This window comes from Mustela nigripes, chromosome 15, assembly GCF_022355385.1.
Source record: "Mustela nigripes isolate SB6536 chromosome 15, MUSNIG.SB6536, whole genome shotgun sequence".
Lineage (NCBI taxonomy): Eukaryota > Metazoa > Chordata > Mammalia > Carnivora > Mustelidae > Mustela > Mustela nigripes.
The window spans coordinates 67,006,532-67,027,553 of record NC_081571.1 but is presented as its reverse complement, the minus strand read 5'-3'; the positions used below and the strand labels follow the sequence as shown (position 1 = coordinate 67,027,553).

At 37.8% G+C, this 21,022-nt stretch overlaps 1 protein-coding gene across 3 annotated transcripts in view; it reads right to left on the bottom strand.

Annotated features, from left to right (window-relative positions):
* The window catches only part of GPC5 (glypican 5), a 1,430,236-nt gene that overhangs the window by 1,055,530 nt on the left and 353,684 nt on the right, over window positions 1-21,022 (bottom strand). For all 3 annotated transcript variants that reach the window (XM_059377522.1, XM_059377523.1, XM_059377524.1), the window contains exon 5: window positions 18,708-18,833. In XM_059377522.1, coding sequence (XP_059233505.1) covers window positions 18,708-18,833 — 126 coding nt within the window. The remainder of the gene's footprint in view (window positions 1-18,707; window positions 18,834-21,022) is intronic.

Below are 21,022 nucleotides of genomic sequence, written 5' to 3'. Positions count from 1 at the left end.
CCCCCCCCCCCCCCCCCCCCCCCCCCCCCCCCCCCGTGAGACTTCACAGTTGGGATTTTCTCTGCATGAAATCCTCTTCTCTTACCCTTTCATCCAGCTGGCTTCTACCACCTCTGCAGGTCTCTGTGAAAATCACTCTGTTAAGTCAAGTTCCTCAGGAGTAGGTTCAAGAGATTGACTGGAGATGGTGCTGTCAGGCAGAGGAGACTGAGGAGGGCAGGGCTGAGCCAAGATAAAACCTCAGCAAGAAGGAGGTCTGGGGCAGGGGTGGGGGGTGGAGAGGTTAACTTCCTCTGAACTCACCAGGAAGAACGGAAGTGCAGATTGTGGCAGGAAGTTGAGTCCACCTGGAGGCAATGATGCTCCTCTGTGGACCTCAATCATTACCTCAAGACCGAGGCCTGGGGACTGGGTTTCAGGAGTAATGCCTGGACTCTGAGCCCAGGGGCAATTCTGTGGAGAAGGTGCTGGCTGTGTTGTTGACCAACACTTCTGGAGTAGATGAACGTAGGTCAAGAAGAGAGTGGGGTATGAAGGAACCAGCAGAATCCTCCAGGTCCCTCCCTGCCTGACTTCTGGGTGCTTGGTCAGTGTATCCCAAGGCACCAGGTGCCCCAGTCTCCCAACATGCACTAAGGCTACCCCAGCTGCTGTCATTCCCGAGAAGCAAGGGTCGCTGCTATGCATTTTTAATGGGCACACTGTAGACACCACATAAATATTTGTTAAACATCGTTCAACAGAGCCTCCCACATAGTAGGCAGCACATGAATATTTGTCAGACAAGATTCGGCAGAGAGAAAACCAAAATCCCGCAAGAGAAATTTTTAAACAGGGAATTTCTTTTGACGCAGCTTACAGTGTTCAAGATGTCAAGTTACTCATGCTCATTTGTATGCAGTTAGAAATATCTGCCTCATCGAGTCAGACAAGAGACAGAAAGATGCTTGACTTCTACATCCTTGGAGAAGCCTCTGGACAGGTGGCAGGGCTCTCCATACTGTACCCCCCATAAGCTGCTGTGGAGTTTCTTTCGAATTAAAGCTAAATAGTTTGTTTAGTTGGTGAAATCTTTATGAAGCTGAAACAATTTGTCATCTGGGCTGTTACAAAACTTCTAGAGAGGAAAGCAATACATTTGCAAGTAAAATGAACAGGAAACTGCTAATTAGGCATCCCAAAACAACCATGTGTTTTCCCAGGAATGGCATTAAATTTTTTTTTAAAGATAAGTAAATGATAAAAATAATAATAAAGTGTGTTGGTGAATAGTTCCCAAAAGACACACATTAAAAAAAAAGCATGATAAATTATGTAGATAGACGCACTAATGGATCAGGTTTGTGTATGCCTCTTGAGGCTTGCGATGTTGATTTGGAGAGAATTCCGAAGAGAAACTGACTTGCATCTTGCATGAAAAAATTCCTAATTAGCTGTCCAGTCCTGAAGCTTTTACATCCTGGAGGTGGTTTAATCTGAAGGTCTGGGCCAGGCATGGAAACTTTGACCAAAATATTCTTAAAAAAAAAAAAAAAATTAAAAACTGTAGAACCAGATGATTTTGTTTTGTTCTGTTTTGTTTTTAAGATTTTATTTATTTATTTGACAGACAGAGATCACGAGTAGGCAGAGAGGCAGGCAAAGAGAGAGAGGGCGGAAGCAGGCTCTCTGCTGAGCAGGGAGCCTGATGCTGGGCTCGATCCTAGGACCCTGGGATCATGACCAGAGCCGAATGCAATGGCTTAACCCACTGAGCCACCCAGGCGCCCCGAACCAGATGATTTTGAAAACATCATGTTCCAAACAGAAATTTTCACCCAACATACATACACCAAAAATTATAAATATTCAGTCTTGTGTGTAGATGATCTGCTCTATTCCTAACACTTCTTTTAAATTAAGTAATACTATCATTAATAACTCATGAGTTTCCCTTCCAGTTTTGTTTTGTTTTGTTTTGTTTTTCTAGAGATATTATACTAAGAACGAATATGATTGATATCAATCTTACATTTATTGCAGTTACTCAGCAGTCTATTATGGTCAGTATTAGAAACCCCCCAAAACCTATTATTATGCAAAACTCTATATATTGTATTTTGTATATTTGCATGAAAGAGCAGTGATTTTCAAACGCCTTACCTCCAGAGCACTGCTACAGATCTAAATGTGGCTTAAATAATTAATTTGCATTGGTGATACTAAATATCCAAGAAGGACTCGATCAATGCTTTTCTTCCAGAATATGCAATACTTAAAATTCTGGCTGGGTAAAGGCTTCAGCCATCTGATATGCAAAATTCATTATGTAGAAGGTGCTCTGTATATCAAAATGGAATTCTATCAGATATCAAGTCTGCTCTAAAATCTTTATCCAAACAAGGATCACATCATTTCTACAATAAGATTTATCACATCATGAAATCTAAACTTCCTTAGGAGGAAAATGGGTTCCTCCCTATTTTAAAAGTCTAAAATCATAGAAAAAATTATAATTATTAAAACAAAATTATGATGCCCTAAGGCAACAGTTCTCACACTTGACTGGTCATCAGAATCATCTGGAGAACTCAGATTCCTGGTCCTACACCAGGGTTTCTGATTCAGTGAAGGCCTGGGGTGGGGGCCTGATACTCAGGGAACTAAAATCACTATGTAATCAGAACATAAAAAATATATGTATCTAAACAACTTAAGTTTGTCCATTGTTTCCTTTAGGGAATGTCACATCGCATTTCCTTTTAACTCTATTTTCCCACATCTTCTTCAAGGTGAAGTCCTCATGTAATAAAATTAGTATGTCTCTTAAATAAACATCTTTCTTCCTTACTAATGAGCTAGCTGAAATGAAAAAAGAAACACAACTTTTTTCTTGACTAATTAATTAGTTGAAATTTAAAAAAAAACATTTTCGTAGGGGAAAGTATAGGGCTTAGATAAAATAATAAGGCAGATCAAAATATAAATTTCAGGAAATAAAAGCAAATGTATAGCTGGTGATGGATTGGAAAATAGCATTCCTGAATGTATGGTTTTGTATAAAGAAACTTAGATAAAAATGTAGAACCCTATCCAATTGCCAAATGTCATCCCATGCCTTTTCCAGACTGGGATTAATTTAATTTTTTATCATACCCCTCACATGCTCCTTCTACATGAATTTCCAGGGTGAATATTATGCCATATCTCTCTTCCATTTTATTTTAAAACATAATAAACCATCCACTTGATAAACTGATTTGCTCTGGTATGATACTGCAAGAACTGTAATAAAGTCACCAAAGACGCAAGAAAAGCCTTTACTTCCAATCACCATGTTCTCTCCTAATCTCCATCTAACCTGTCTTCCTCCAACCAGTAGGGCTGCTGAAGAGAAAAAGTATTGATGGGGGGCTTATAAATAACACACATTTATTTCTCACAGCTCTGTTGGCTGGGAAGTCCAAGATCAAGGTGTCAGGAAATGCAGTGTCTACTGAGTCCAGTCCTGGTCCTAGATGGTCATCTTTTCACTGTGTCCTCATACAGGGGAAGGGGTGAGGGATCTCTCTAGGGTCTCTTTTAACAAAGCACTAACCTCATTCTTGAGGACAGAGCGTCATCACTTCTCCAAAGCCCTACTCCTAATACCATCACATTGGAGGTTAGGTTTCAACATGAATTTTGGGGAAGGAGCACATTCAGTCCATAGAACACCTCCTCATAAGGGGCATGACATGTGAGAACCAGGTTGGGTTTGGAGTCTATTTAGTTAGTCAGGAGAGCAGTGTCCAGGCAGTCCTAGTCTGCTCCCAACACTCTCTAATCTCTAAACCACTGGTTTGATCTTCAGTGCTCAAGTTAGCATTTTCTGCTCCATGCAATTTGTTTCTCAAATAATTCTAAGCCTTACATTGAAACAATATTTAGGGAATTTTATTTGCTTTTATTTTATTGGCCAATTTACTTTTGTTTTATTTGATCCATGGGCTTTTCAAGATATTAATCTTAAGCAAGACATCTTTCTGAATTTCAGAAAGACATCATTTTCCTTTAACATTTACATGGGTAATTTTATTTTTTATGTTTTTTTGGAGGGGAACAGGACTGAAAGCACATGGTAAGTAAATTATAAAAGCACATGGAAATATAAGCCATCATTTTTTTCTTCCTATACATATCCTGCACTCCTCCTCTTCTCTAGCTATTTCCATATCACTACTGCTATGGTTACCTCTTTCTTTTTAAAAATCTGCCTTATATTCTGTTTTTGAATATACCATACCCATTAATTATTTCCCTATTAACAGGCGTTTTGGGGTATCCATACGTTATGTTACCATAAACTATATGCAATGCATGCTCTTTTGTTTACATGTATTAGTAAATCTGAGGATAAATTCCTAAATGTTAAGCAATTGATTCAAAGGTCATGTGTATTTGAAATATTGACAGATGTTGTCCAAGTGCCCTTCAAAGATGTAGAAATAGTTTCCTTTCCTGTTGGGGATGGAGATAACTTTTTCTCCACACCTTGGTCATTGCAGTGAATAATCAAATTTAACTATTTTAATTAGCATAAGTGAAAAATTTTTTGATTTTAATTTGCTTTTATTTAATCTGTGTTGAGAATTCTTTCATTTGTATGACTGAGGGTAATTTTTATATGTTTAAGAGACCCTAATAAGTTCTTATGATCTCTCTATTCATGTACTTTGTCCACTCTTCTATCAGATTTTAGTTTTTTTCTCATTCATTTGAGGAAGACTTTGTTGGAGCAGGTAACAGGAGTCCCTCCGTGATACACGTTGTGCCTGTTTTATCCTCCATGTGATTATATACTCGTAGTTTCCTTGTATTAAGTGTTGTTCTGCAAACAAGACTTATGTTTCCCAGATAACACAAATGTGAGAGATTTTTCATTCATTATGGATGACTTTTTATTCTTTAGAGGCACATGTGCTATTTCTTTCTCTTTTTTATTTTTCCTCTCTCACACACAACACACACAGATTGGCCAATACGCACCACTATGACTGTGTTTGTTTGTTTGTTTTCTCTCGACTTTATATTCAAAATTACTCTCCATGAAGCATCCAGCTTATATTAGTCTTGGCTTGATACCTGCGATGACTTCTCAAAGCATCTAGAATAAGATCCAAACTTCTCCTCTGGCCTCTGTGATTAAGGGCCCCTTCTACAATCTACAATCTCGTGATAGACAATTCCTCCATGTCCTTCATATCTTTCTGTTCCAAGCATGCTGGTTTTCCCTCTGTTCTTAGATACACAAGACAGGATACTCTCTCTACTTAGAAAAACAACATCTTACCACATTTTCAGCTTAAATATGATTCCTCCAGAGTTTTCTCTGGAGACTTAATGGAACACAGCCTCTTCCACACCCATCTCCAGAACATCAGCTCCAAAACAGCACTTACTTACCTTCTCATTCGTCACCTAGAATATTACTTGTGATGATTAATTTCATGTGTCAACTTGGCTAGATTATGGTACCTAACATTTCCCTCAAACACTAGTTTAGATGTTGCTGTGAAGGTATTTTTAGATGTGATTAACATTTATTTAATTCAATTCATTCATTCATTCATTCATTCATCATTCATTTCCTTTGAGAGAGAGAGAGAGAGAGAGAGTGAGTAAGCAGGGGAGGGGAGGAAGGAGCAGAGGTAGAGGGAGGATTCCAAGCAGGCTCCACAACCGGCACAGAGCCCAACACCAGGCTTAATCTCACAACCTTGAGATCGTGACCTGTGCTGAAATCAAGAGTTTAAACAACTGAGCCACCCAGGTTTCCCTAGGTGTTTTAACATTTTTAAACACACTTTTCATAGAGAAGATTACCTTCATGGTGTGGGTGGGCCCTGTCCAATCAGTTGAAGACCTTAAAAGAAAAACTGAGGAATCCAGAAGAGGAAGGAATTCTACTTCCAGATAGCTTTTGGACTCAAGACTATCAACTTCTTCCAGAATCTGCCATCAGTCAGCCTGCCCTCCAAATCTATGACTTGCCAGCCTCCAAGACTACACAAGCCAATTCCTTAACATTTCTTTCTCTATACAGATGAGAGAAGATAGATAGATACAGAGAGAGATAGATACTTGATACCATTCATTCTATTTCTCTGGAGAACCCTAACTAATACTTCTAATACATTACTCTATGCCCATCACATAAAAATCCCACTCACTGTAGATTTCACTGATGCTATGGCTCTTACCCAGCAGAACATCAATTCTTACCTCTGAAGAACCACATATCTCATTGAGAATAGTGACTTCAATTTAGATGGCAGTGACTCATTCCTGAACCAACAGCACCAAATATTTTTTACTGCTTTGCTACTCCTTATATTTAAATATCCCATGCTAACTAAAAGATGATACTAATTTTGCTTGATAAAAAACAATTTAAATACATTATACAAAATACTGTGGATTTAATGATCCAATATACCTACCAAAGCCTAGATTCTATCTAGAATAATCCAAAAAGGGACAGATATTTCATATAATACACAACTGTCATTTCATATTTAATTCATGTAAAATTTATATGAATATGTTTACATCATCACACATCATGTATTACCAACATGTATTAACTGACAGCAGAGACTTCAATTTATAGGAAAGGAAGGCTTTTTTGTGTAGGAAGGAAATGTGTAGCAATTTACAGTTCAGGTTAAAGATTGGCTGATACTGATAGAAAAATTCAAAAATTATATTGTATTTCTTATGATGGAAATACCATTTTTGCATTATAATAACATGGCATGTTATAAAAAAACGTAAGCACTACTTTGAAGTGTATAGAGTGCAAAATTTTCTTTCTTTCTTTTTTTTTAAGATTTTTATTTATTTGATGGAGAGAGATCACAAGTAGGCAGAGAGATGGGCAGAGAGAGAGAGGAAGCAGGCTCCCCACCGAGCAGAGAGCCCGATGCGGGACTCAATCCCAGGACCCTGAGATCATGACCTGAGCCAAATGCAGAGGCTTAACCCACTGAGCCACCCAGGCAACCCAAAGTGCAAACTTTTCTTATTGCATTTCCCCTTCTCCCAGCATAGTATGGACTGACTTTTAAGCTACTTTCCAAACATGAGATTCATTTCCTTCATGATTGTAAGACTCCTGGATTTCTTATTCAATATCTAAAAAATTTATATCCTGAACTCATTGTGACTGTCATTATATATAAAAATGATTAGAGATAGAACTTTGTAAGTAGGTTATACAAACACTCAAAAAAATATGCAGTCATCTATTTCCCTAGGAAAACAACAAAAATCTTAAAATAATTCCTGATTTCAGTATAGTTATGAAAAATGAAATCTTAAGAACAATGAAAGAAATAATTATATTAATCAGGCATGCCAAAACATAAAGGTCAATATTCTTTAAATGTTATACTCATTAATATGCAAGTGGGTTCAAATCAGATTTTGGAAACCCATTTCAACCACATCTAACAAAGCTTATATATTTGCCTTGAAGAATGCATCAGAAAATAAGGATTTTGTTGGTTGGGCAATAAAATGTGCTGATAACTGATGAGATGTTCTAATAAAATTTATGAGACTATGTTGGAGTCTATTTGAAGAGGAAAGTATTATGAATAAGTGGCAGTTCTTCTTCATCTCTCTTCTGGCATTTTATTTTAAAATATAATAAATTATCTACTGATGAATTTATAGGCTCTGCTGTGGATATATAGGACTAGACTAAGAAAAGCTATGTGTCTTCTTTATAGTTTAGCAAACTTACCTATTTTACTGAAAAAAGAAGAGTTTCTCGCGTGTAAGCTCAATAAGAAAATGTAGGATCAAAAAGGAACTACTCTGGTGAAAATAGGTGTAGGCATCCTGGAGGCCTTTTAGACGGCTGCTGTTTTGCAATAACACAGTCTGGGAGTCACACATCTCCGGAACTGTGATGAAATCCGTAACCCCAAAGAGATAACAACTTCTGTGCCAAACAAATGGGAAAAGGTCCTTTAGGTTTCCACTTCAGTACACTTTTATCTCGCTATTTTTTTCTTTAATCTTCTTCTACACACAATCCTTGATGGAAACAAGTTAACAAGTTAAATACAGTTTGTGTGTACTGTGGAGGTCTGGCAAGAAACTGGGTAGAGACACAGTGATGGCTGACGTTCAATCAAATTTTGTTCTAGGGATTCTTCAGTGTGTATTTCCTTTGGGAATCTAATGGATGGAAAGAAATGGCTAGAAGGAGAGCAGCCTTAAAACTGTCATGGCACCAAAACAATCTGGTGTGTGAAATTTAGTATGGTCTCAGAGATTTATTTATTTCCAGTTAAGTGATAGATCATTAACGATCAACCCTAAGATGCTACAGCTAGTGACTGAATATTCCCAAACTACTGCTTAGGAGTAAAATATTTTTATCTTTATAGTGTTTTTTATTTGTACCTTAACTTTTTTTTTTTTTTAAGATTTTATTTATTTATTTGACAGAGATCACAAGTAGGCAGAGAGGCAGGCAGAGAGAGAGGAGGGAGCAGGCTCCCTGCTGAGCAGAGAGCCCGATGCAGGGCTTGATCCCAGGACCCTGGGATCATGAGCTGAGCTGAAGGCAAAGGCTTTGACCCACTGAGCCACCCAGGAGCCCTGTATCTTAACTTTTAATGATTCCTTAAGAAAACTGATTTTTTTAAAAAAATACTTTATTTGATAGAGAGAGAGCATAGGCCCGAGGGAGTGGCAGAAGCAGAGGGAGAAGGAGACTCCCCAGTGAGCAGGAGCCAGATATGGGGCTCAATCTCAGGACCCTGGGATCATGACTCGAGCCAAAGGAAGTCGCTTAACTGACTGAGCCACAAGGGGCCCCAGAAAACTGGTATATTGTGTGGGTACAAGTCGGGCAATAATTCTCCACAGTTGAGTATTTGATTAACTTCCTATTCAGAAATATATTCTTTACTTACAATCTCAATGAAATTATCATATAAAATATTAAATAATATCACTAAAATATTAACAAGGGACTATCTCCTACTCCCAAACCAAGATCCCTAATAATAGTTTTTACTGGCTTGTAAGCTAACCCCCATACTCATCTTTGTTTTCCAGATGAAAGTCTTTTCTTTTTAATTTTTAAATTTTTTTATTAACATAGGATATATTATTAGCCCCAGGGGTACAGGTCTGTGAATCACCAGGTTTACACTTCACAGCACGCACCATAGCACGTACCCTCCCCAGTGTCCATAACCCCACCACCCCCCTCCCTCGGGCAAACCTTAGTTTGTTTTGTGAGATTAAGTCTCTTATGGTTTGTCTCCCTCCCGATCCCATCTTGTCTCATTTATTCCTTTCCAACCCCCAAACCTCCCACGTTGCCTCTCAACTTCCCATATCAGGGAGCTCATATGATAATTGTCTTTAGACAATTCTGATTCATGGTAGAACTCATTTAAAGAGAGAAGTTCAATCCAAAACGGTTTCCTTTGCACTGAAGTAAATGAGTATACAGTGTTTAAAAGAAGATTTAATAGTTGATGAATGTTTACTATGTGATAGCTAGGACTCTAAACTGTTTCTGTGAATAACATTTAATTCTCAAATATGAGACAGGCATTATTGTCTGCCATATTTTAAAAATAGAGTAACTGATACAATTAGTGTTTAATGAATGTGCCTGAATTCACTTTACTAGTAAAAGGCTAATCTTTCCTGAGAACCTTGGTAGCCTGGCTCCTGAGCCTAACATTTGTAACCTCTGGGTTTTAAGGACTTTCTGAATGAATGGCTGCTATAATGAACAAAAGGGAGGCTTAATACTAAATAGTCAGGACATGCCCATTAAGCTCAAATGAAAGAGTATTGAGAAGGAGAAAAGATAATCTGAAAGGTTACCTACAAATGAAAATAATGCAATTAATAGGCCACCAAACTTGAGGCATTTCTTTTGAGACTGCACTCACTCTTTTCTTGCTTCCAAGACTGCTGATTAAAATTCCATCCAACCTTAAAGATTCTGCAAACTACTCACACTTGTAGTTATTCATTCCATATTCATCTCCTCTATATCCTAATCTAACGAGAGATAGTTCATGTCTGTCTTGTCTATCACTGCGCCCACCATGTCTAGGATAATGTGACAGAGTACCTACTTGACAATGTAATTTTTTATGTCTTGTCATTTTTGTACCTCTGTGTTTTATTACAGAATTTTAAAACTTATACAAACAAAGGGAATAAACAAGCCCTGTACCCATAATACAGCTCCCACAATTATCCACACAGAGAAAATCTTGTTTTATGTATAGTATGGTTCTTTCTCCCCATTCACTGAATTATTATAAAACCCCAGACATCATCTAATCTCATCCATAAATATTTTAGAGAAGTTATTTTAAATGAATGAATGGGAAAAATGAATGGAGACCCATATCATATATTAAGTCTTTAATTAAATACTTTTTGAACCGCCTCGATCAAATGGAATTTCCACCCTTTATTTGAAATCCTGTGGGATATTTTTTTGGTCTCCATCACTTCACAGCATCTCTTCTGATGTATACGTAGTGTGAACATGTCTTCTACTTTTTTTTAGATTCTAAGCCCCTCAGAGATAAGGACAATGTCTTACTTTTGCAAATCATTCAAAGTATTTGTAGTGTTTTAAACATAGAATCTAGTTTTCTGTCTCCTACACACCAGTTCCAAATGCAGGCAAAAGGATGCTAAAATAACCCTCTTTCTATTTCCATTTCAGCCAAGAACAAGACAATAGAAATGATTTCAAACTCGGGTCCTAGACAAGAAAAGCAGATGATTAGAAACTGCTTTCAGTTTCTCATCTTCATATCCACCTTAATCATATAAAAGGGTTGAGCCTGAAGAGACCGAAGCAAAGAATTTCTTTGAAGAAACTTGTTAGGTAGTTGTGACCTTCTCCCATTCATTCATCCTAAGTGAGAGAGGCTTTAGGGATCTTTGGAGTTTGAAAAGATTAAAAAGACTGGTAGTAGATCTATCCCTAAGAACGGCAGCCTGGGCCTGTGGAGGAAGTTCCCTGACTAGCAGTAGAGTAACGAGAGGCAGATACACAGGGCATAGGTTACACTCCCACCAAAAGCTAGAGAGACAAGCAAAGCGTCTATGGTCTAGAGAAGATCATCATGGAGAAAAAGACTCCACCAGAAGATCTCAGGAGCAAGAAGCCAGAGGTTTACCATCAAAGGGAGAAAAATGGAGAGAAGGCATTGTCTTGAGCCCACAAAGCCTCAAAACATCAACTCTTCACACTTGCCAAGCTAGGACTGAGTAATAAGAAATACAAAATTATCAGTGAAAAAGAACATTCCCTTCTCTCACCACTTCTCTCTCACTTCTGTCCCATCAACTGTCAAGCTCCAAACATGGGGGAGTCAAAAACATTGTCTGAGGTCAAGGAGAACGTGAGGTCGGTATGTGGATGAGGAGTACACAAGATTGTCCTGTCCCCACCACAGGCACCTCCCAGACTGACTCAGCACCCAACTGAGAAATGGGGAGAAATGACCACTTTGGAGATTTGATGATTCAGTTAGACTAGACCTTTTTGTTACAGAAGTTGGACTTTTTATGGACTGAATTTAATTACTAAATTTACAATGGTTATGGGACTAATGACAATAAAACTGCCCTTAGACACTAATAGTGACCAAAGGCTTTTGAGAATTGGTCATGATTTCATTCTATGACAAGGTAGAAAGGAGTCTTCTGAGTGGGTTTAATGGAGCAGTTCCCACTCTCACCTGAGTCCAAATCCCTGAATATAAAGATTACACTTTTTTTTTTAAAGATTTTATTTATTTATTTGACAGAGAGAAATCACAAGTAGATGGAAAGGCAGGCAGAGAGAGAGAGAGGGAAGCAGGCTCCCTTCCGAGCAGAGAGCCCGATGTGGGACTCGATCCCAGGACCCGGAGATCATGACCTGAGCTGAAGGCAGCAGCTTAACCCACTGAGCCACCCAGGCGCCCCTCCCCCCTTTTTTTTTAAGGGAGGAACGGATGTCTCTTCCCTTATTATTTTTTTATTTATTTGACAGAGAGAGAGATCACAAGTAGACAGAGAAACAGGCAGAGATAGAGGGGGAAGCAGGCTCCCTGCTGCGCAGCCTGATGCGGGGCTCAATCCCACGACCCTGGGACCATGACCTGAGCCGAAGGCAGAGGCTTAACCCACTGAGCCCCCCAGGTGCCCCTAATGATTATAGTCTTAACAGGAGACATGAGGCTAAGTAAGTTACTTACTAAACCAGTGAAGAGAGATTCAGAAGAAACATCTCAGTTCAGAAGATGGGATAAAATGCAATTATTACCAAATAAATGGAGCATTTTTAGAAAAGACCAAATGTGTGTATTGACCTGAGAGAAATGGGTATTTTCCTAGGTTTCAACACTAGTGAGGAAGGTCAGGAGTCGGAGCAAATTGACAAAATGTGCATCCTCTTGCTACCATCTATGTCATTTTCTATAGAACCAAACTACTTCAGGCTCCATTTAAAGAAAAATTATTTGCCAAGCGAGTGTACTAGAGTAAGGCAGAAAAAGATTGTACATGACCAAGAGTCTGCAAAGCCAACACACCAGCCATTCCTGCATTTGTCATGTTGGGCCTGAAACGTGTATCTACAATGGGATGAACTGGACAGCCCCTTAGATCTAAAGTCATACTTTTTTTTTTTTTTATTTCTATCACAAAGGAGCAAAAGTATTTCAGTTTGTCCTTTACTGAGGATTATAAAATCAGGCGTTTGACCTTGGGCATGCCTTGGCACTTTATCCAACCCAACCCAGATGCCTCATCTGTGATAAAGACAATCACACCTCATATGTATATAACCCAGAACACATAAGCGTCTTAGAGTTTTTAGACTCTGGTTTCCCAGAAATAACTATGGAAATCTACACAATGAGACATGCATGATTTTAAGATTAAGTCAGAAAACAAACCAACATCTAGAGTCAACCATAGGCAGAAACTCTTATGACTCATCTTTCTTCTCATCTTTCAGCACTCCGCTTTGCACCCACATACTAGCCACCAAAGTGTTATTACCAGCCCCCCTCCCCAGTCCCTGAATCTTTCAGTTCTCAAAAACACTTATAAAACTTCCTATTCCTCAGAGTCCTCTTATCTTTAAAAAATTACGGACAGGGGGCGCCTGGGTGGCTCAGGGAGTTAAGCCGCTGCCTTCGGCTCAGGTCATGATCTCAGGGTCCTGGGATGGAGTCTCATATCGGGCTCTCTGCTCAGCAGGGAGCCTGCTTCCTCCTTTCTCTCTCTGCTTGCCTCTCTGCCTACTTGTGATCTCTCTCTGTCAAATAAATAAATAAAATCTTAAAAAAAAATTACGGACAGGTGTTCAAGGATACTAATCATTCTTAACCTGTCAGGTAATACAAGAGCTCTGTTATGAAAGAAATCACAGTAGATAAGAAGAGAGAAGATATATGACATATACATGCAAAAGGTATGAGAGGTGTCATGGTGGAGTTAGAGGTTTGGGGACATGTTCCGTGCGGACTCAAGATTAAAGTTGGAGTTTGGCCAAGCAGTATGTACAGTTGCATGGAGAGAATGATGTAGTTGAAAATCATTCCCATAGTGGGAAATAGAGCCCACAGAAGACGGCTGTGTTGGGGTCAGGGTGAGGATGTCTCCTAACCATGTCTTTTAAGCCTCTTTGAATTCTGAAGCACATCAGATGGGCCCTAGATATGATAATAATGATGACAATTATGAAGGTCTACTTTAACAACATTAGAAACCTGATTGAATAGATCAAAATTTCAAGGGGAAAAAAAAAAGAAATGCAAAACAGATTGTTGTTTAAGTCATGAAGAATATACTGCTTTTGCACAAGCAACATAGGAAAAGCGACTGATAGTTACATCAATGAAAACCGGAACAATCCTGAGACCTGACTGCTTTGTAGTCCCTAACATTTGTAAACGAGGCCAGGTGCTTAAAAAAAAAAAAAAAAAAGATAAATAAAATATAGTTGAATGCAAGCAAGGTCAGGAAGAAGAAGAAAGAGGGAAGATGGGAAGCTTTTCAGATAGATAATGTAAAGGGAAAAAATGAGGTTACAAGATATTATATTTACACTTCAATAAAAAATAAAAATAAATTTTTAAGTCTTTAAAGAATTGTATGAACCAAGGAGGTGTATACAGGAATCAGCTAATAGCTTTGTATCACAAAATAAATACTAAATAAACAGATAGAGTGGGATCTATCTATCTATCTATCTCCAGGAAACATAATATTGTCTGAAAATCCGATACTAGATAGGTATAAAGCTTCAGAGACTTCTAAGGTTTTATATTTTTATCTGATTTTTAAAAAATTCAATTATATTCTGTTGGAAGGGGCACCTTATCATAAGAGTTTGAAAGCAAAACACTGAACTATGAAAGAAGCATTAAGGAAAAATAACTCAAGATGAAGTAGAAATCGTGCAGATTATTAATTGTATGAAGACACCTCACAGCTACTGGCTAGTCTGAGAGTTCTTGGGCAGGTCATAAATTCCCAGAGACTGAGGGACAGTAACTGAATTAAGCGTCTATTAATCAGAAAGGAAAAGGAAGCCCTGGTAATTAAGTAGCTGTCACCTGCCCATCAATAATCGGAAAGCCCAAGCGCAAACCATCAAACAATCAATTTGTAATCATGGAGAACTGAGAACAGAGCTCTGAGAACAGAAAGACGGACACAATACGCCTTTTGGAAAACAATTTCATTTCACGATGAAGCGATAGGAGAGAGACAGAGAGATAGAGACTGTGTGGAATTCGGCAATACATTCTCACCTTAAACCATAAATTCTTAGAACCGTTGATCTCAATGTGGCCGCAGACTATAGGGGGCAGGCATCCGTCTTTAAAATCATTTGAACTGAAGTAGATATTTTGTTTCACAAATTAAACACTCCTTAGATACTGCAGATACTTGAGATATTTTCTGCTACAATCACAAAGGAATTCCGCCTCTTTTGATGAGCACAAAGGTGATTTCACCCAATTTTATAGGACTGTCATAATATTGAAACAATCAGTAGGGCTCTCCTATTCTTTGAGACAGCACGTCCGTGCACATAAATAATCTTATCAATCATCTCCTAAAAAATGCCTTCAGGAGAAGAAGTCTTGCCAAAGTAATCACTTTGCGCTTATCATGAATGATATACTCAGTCTTGGCCACCAATTTATCCTACTGATGTGTGTGGCATGATTTCTCTGGGATGAATCTGATGAGTCTTATGACCCACCATAAGAAAAGAAAAACCGCTATCATCCCCAAATGTAGTATACATTCACTTGGCACTCATTTCTTCCAAATGTGATAGCATTATTTATCTCAACTAAGTGCATATCTCTCAAATTTTATTTGAGGATCTTAGTGCTTTCACACAGTGATCACTGCTATGCTTCCTTTTTTCTTTAGGAGAAAGTAGCTAATAATTCAAGATTGCAACATTCATCAGGACTTGACTTTTCTCAAAGACTTCTTAGACAGAGTCACTAGTTCAGTATTTAACCATATCCATTACTGTTTTGACAAAACTAAATATATCAAAACTATATCAAAAAATTACTAGAAAAATCCAAGTTAGCTAGAAATTATATGTAAAAATAGTACTTTCACTTCAAAAAAGAATTATGAAAAGAAGAAAACAATAATAGTCCATAATTCTAATATCACTGCAACAGCTGTTCTCCTTAAACATAAATAAATACAATGTAAATTTAAAAAGGCCCCCAGTACTTCTTAAGTATATTAGCAGTTTCCATGTAACTGTTCAGAAATATTCTATGCAGAACCAATATTGCTATTTTTTACTTATTTAGATCTTCTGGTAAAACAGGCACTGTCCTAGCTTTAACTATTTTTAATTTAATAATCTTTTGAAATTATTCCACATTAGCAGATAAAAATATGCACAGGTTTTGACTAACACATAATATTCCATGGTGAAGATACCATAATTAACAAGATATGATGGATATTTCGATTTTAGCACTGACTTTGCTTTGAAAGGAGAAAAAAAAAAAAAACTTGTTGCATAAGTACATCAAGAATTGGCTGAGCCACAAATAAAAATACAATTTAAGTGCTATGTTTTTTTAAAAAGTCAAGCACAGATAAGAGTTTTTCTCAAGCTCAAATAGAAAAGAGATACCACCCATTCGGCTTGCTTTGGAGCATTAGGGAGTCAAGTTTTGGGAGAACTAAATGAGATAATGCTTGTAAAACCTTGGCTGACTGCCAGAAAATAATCAGGGCTGAAAAATGTTCATTTTGGAAGCCACCTGGAGATGGCGCTAGAGAGCCAGAGTGTGAGGCAGCTGGCTGGCCCCCAGGTGAGCCAAGAGGAGGGGACCTGGGTAGTGGACCCATGAGGTTGGGATGGAGCAGAAAAAATATTCCCAAAGATAGGAACATGGCAATCAAGGTAATGAGGCAGAGGAGCGTTTGAGAGAAGGTTAAGGCAAAGCGTAAACTGTTCTCATGAGAGTGGAGTCGAACAGGGCACTTGGAAGTGGCTGACAGGAGGCTGGGTGGCAGCGAAAGGGAGAATAAGCTGGAAGCAAATGAGAAGAATGAGAATCATTCGTTTTCTTTATCAGAATTGTGGCTACTTTGTACAGAGAATTCTTGCTAAAGATGAGCTTTAAAAAAAAAAAATCTTTCCTAAACTGTGAATGAGGTCTTAAGAAATATATGCTATAGAATACATTCTTTGAATTGAAAATACTGTCCCTCTAAGTAAAGTTTTCCCAAATCACTGAGTTCCGCAACATTTTCTGTTATAGCAACTGCAGACCAGACAGTAGAGAGGAGGGCGACAAGCTGACACGAAGGTTCTTACAGCTCTAAAATGAGATGATACAATGTAATGCAATATATCACATGTTTTTATAAAATATACTAGACCTTCCATTAATCACCATGGGATTCTCATTAGCCTTTGTAGAAAAATCGTTAATACACAAGAAAGTTTATTTCCAGCTTGAACAAATGTAATAGGAAAAGGTAGAAGTCAAAGTATCTTTTAATTATTGGATTTAAGTGGCAGAACTTTCAGAGACATGAAGATTAAAAGAACTCAGAGTACCAGGCACCCTATGAGTGCTCTCAATAAAGGCAAGAAATGTAAATTTAGAAAATACATTCTTTTTTTTTTTTTAAGATTTTATTTATTTATTTGACAGACAGAGATCACAAGTAGGCAGAGAGGCAGGCAGAGAGAGAGAGAGAGAGAGAGGGAAGCAGGCTTCCTGCGGAGCAGGGAGCCCGATGCGGGGCTCGATCCCAGGACCCTGAGATCATGACCCGAGCCGAAGGCAGCAGCCCAAACCACTGAGCCACCCAGGCACCCCTAGAAAATACATTCTAACATTCAAAGAACATAATGAAAAAAGAACACTAACCATGTCAGCCAAATATTTTATTTAAATTTAATTATGTTCCTGTAGTTAATCATTTTTTCTGCAAAATCTAAGAATCTCTATGAGATATTCAGATATAAACTACAAAATAATCATTTACTATATCAGGAAATAAGCTTTAACTACAGTAAATATGATCACACAGAAATACATAAACAGCTTTTATTATTTAAATTTATTTAATTGGAGTGTATGTTTGTATGGTAAGCTTAATTTGCTACTGATTTCTTTTTCTGTTGCTGTTAATAATATTTTAAATGAACTTAACACTCTAGTGGTAACGAAACCACCTATCTTCCTGTGGAGTAGGCATGCTTGTAAATCAGAAAGCTTAAGGCCCTCTCTTTCCGTAGATTTTGTAAAATAAAATACACGAAGACATTCAAGTCCAACTGCAACCCAAGCCTACATTCTATAACAATCACCAGCAGTGGAAAATCAAAAGACCAATTCCCAGCCAGTTACTATTGACCATTGTTATAGATTACGAAGGGGGAATTTAGGACTTTCTCAAGCTCAGGAGATTACTTCAGAGTACAATCAGTTATAGGAAGCAAAGGAAAAGAAAATGTCAAATAAATTCTAGACAATGAGGGGAAAAAACAGGAAAAAAATTTCACTCCTAATCTTGAGAACAATTGACAACATAGAAATAAACACTGCTTCAAACAGACACACAGGAACATAACCCCACTCTAACAAAAATACACACGTGCATGCGTGCACACACACACACACACGTACACACACATGCGCGCGCGCACACACACACACACACACACACACACAGAGACAATTGTAGGAGGGACGTATTAACACCGCTGAGACTCAAATTCATATATCCATGAGTCTTTGCACAGGTATTCTCATTTCACTGAATTTCTTCAATCTCTAAAACTCATAAAGCTAAATGAAAAAGAAATAAGATACTTGATAAGCAAGACAGATTGGACAGAAGGTAACTAATACTTAGCGAAAAAGTGGATGGTCGGTAGGTCTGAAATAGGTAGGAAGGAAGACAGAAGGTTCAAATGCCGCAAAAATGCTATCGCATCTCCAAAATGCCAGAAAGGATCAAATTTATTTCTAACCAACTAAAGAGAAGAAATTGATGTAGAGTCTAACCTGTGGGGCAAAGTTAAAACTGAAGTGGTCCATTCAAGGCCTGGGAAAAGAAAGCAAGGATGAAAGGAACTGAGACGTTTTCGCAGACCACAACACATAAAATACCTTTTGACTATGTCTTCCCCATTCCAGCACGGCAGCCCGTCAGCAGCGGCTAATTCGCTAACACAAAGCTCGTCAGCCAGGCCTCCGTAGAACGTCCTGTACAGTCGAAGGCTGTTGATAAATTCTCTGAATGGGAAAACAAAGAAAACCATTAAAACCAACAACCATAATAAATACCGGTATAAATGGCACAATTTGTTATGAATGATATATAGAATGAAACTTTTTAAATTTTACTGCTTATTTTTCAGATATTCTCAATGCTTTTCTAACAATCAAAACAAATACTATACTTTTTTAAGAAAGAAGGCTGATGCTCAAGTTTACTCTTTGGAGTCCAAGTTTTCTCAGGGTATGAATGTTATATAATCAGGTCCAAGAAGTTGTGAAGAGTACACACACACATACACACACACACACACACACACACAAACACACACCACTTTACGTAGTATCTGTAGTATCCCTAAATGTCTTTACTAGCTGTGCCATCTAAATCACAGTAATATTAACTACTCACTTTTCTGGACAGAAATGTCAGAGGCTTTTAACAACTAATCGATTGCTTACTGATTAAAAGTCTATTAAACTTGGGTGGTTTTCCTATTTGGGTCTTCTCTTTGGTGTAGAACAAGCTAAAGTAAAATGTCTCCACTGATGTGGGAAGCAGAAGCAGAAGAAAAATTATTAAATTTCCTCCTACCTACAGCCCACTGACAAGTCCTTGACAGAGGCAGAGTGACCTTCTAGGGACTCAGCTGCCTCGATGTTAATACTTTGCTAAGGGCAACAGACTATCTTAGCCCAACCCCAAGGATCCTGTAAGTCTCTTCTAACACATAAGGATTCCTTTGGAAGCTTCCTTTATCTCTACCCAACAAGATACATGTTCGCAATCATCCCCCAAACATATGATATACATCTGAAGGGTCTCATGACTCAGATTTTATTAGACAGCAATAAATGGCACTTTCCCAACAACAGCTAGTCCCCTCAAGGTCCTAAAACCCTTGCTTCCAAAACACCTGGGAGACTTACATGCTATCTCTAACCGCCTCCCAACTTGAAAACACATAATGGGCCACTCCTCATGACCCCAGTGCAGCTCTTTCTGCTCAAGGGTCCTGTTCCCATGCTTTAATAAAACCACCCTTCTGCACCAAAGACATCTCAAGAATTTTTTCTTGGCCATTAACTTCAAACCCTAATATCTTTCCTACATCATTCACTAAATATGAAAAAACTCAAATATGTAACATGTTTTAAAAAGCATGAATATAAAAGTTGTTGTAAGCAATATTATTTAATACATGGACTGTTTTTTTCCCCCTCTCCTCTCATACTACATTTCTTTCCCTCATTAATTATGGGAAGGGAAAATTCAACGAAAAAAGTAGTTTGCTTTTTACTTTAAAAAGCCAAAATTTCAAGTTTTAAAATCAAAGCTTTGAGGTCCTAAGCATCTGAATTCTAACATTTCAAAAAAACAAGTCTGAAAAACTATACTTCTGAACTTTTGTAACATAAACCAATGTTTTGGACAATGAAATGAAAAGCCACTACCTTAATACAGAAGAGACATCCTCTGGACTAGAACATAGGGACAGGAGAAGGAAAGCGAACCAGAACTCCATGGGTTGCAGAGCTAAAATGCAGCAATTATAAAACTGCATTCCCACTGATATTTTAAAAACAACTTCTTTAAAAATGAGATCAAAGAGGGGGGTGGCTCTAAATTATAGCTGAAATGAGCAAATTAAAAAAAAATTAATCTTACTTTGACAGCACTGATGCTCAACTTTATTAATTTTAAAATTCTCTCTCTTAGTGGTTTCCAAAGAAATCTTTGTGTACCCCTGGGGATAAAAATATATGTTTATAAAAAATAAAAAATTAATTAAAAAAAAAAGAAAAAAAGAAAAAGTAAAAAAAATAAAAGAAATCTTTGTGGAAATGGCTAGATTTTAAGTAACTACTAATCTATAGGAAGGATAAATGTCATTTTCAAATATGTAACATCTGAAATCAGAGAGATCAGAGGCTTCCACAGAAAATGTTTGGTAACTATTTCACCAAATTTTTAGCAAAGCTTGACCAGATGTGTAACAACAATATGACTGCTGGAAGTATAAGTCTGACTTCTAACTTATACTCAATCCCCCCCTCCAAAAAGTATACTGTAACCACTCATTTATACTTATTTATACCTTTTTTTTTAGGAGGAGGGACAGAGGGAGAGGGAGAGAAAGAATCTTAAGCAGGCTCCATGCCCAGCACAGTGCCCAATGCCAGGCTCGATCTTAAGTTCCTGAGAT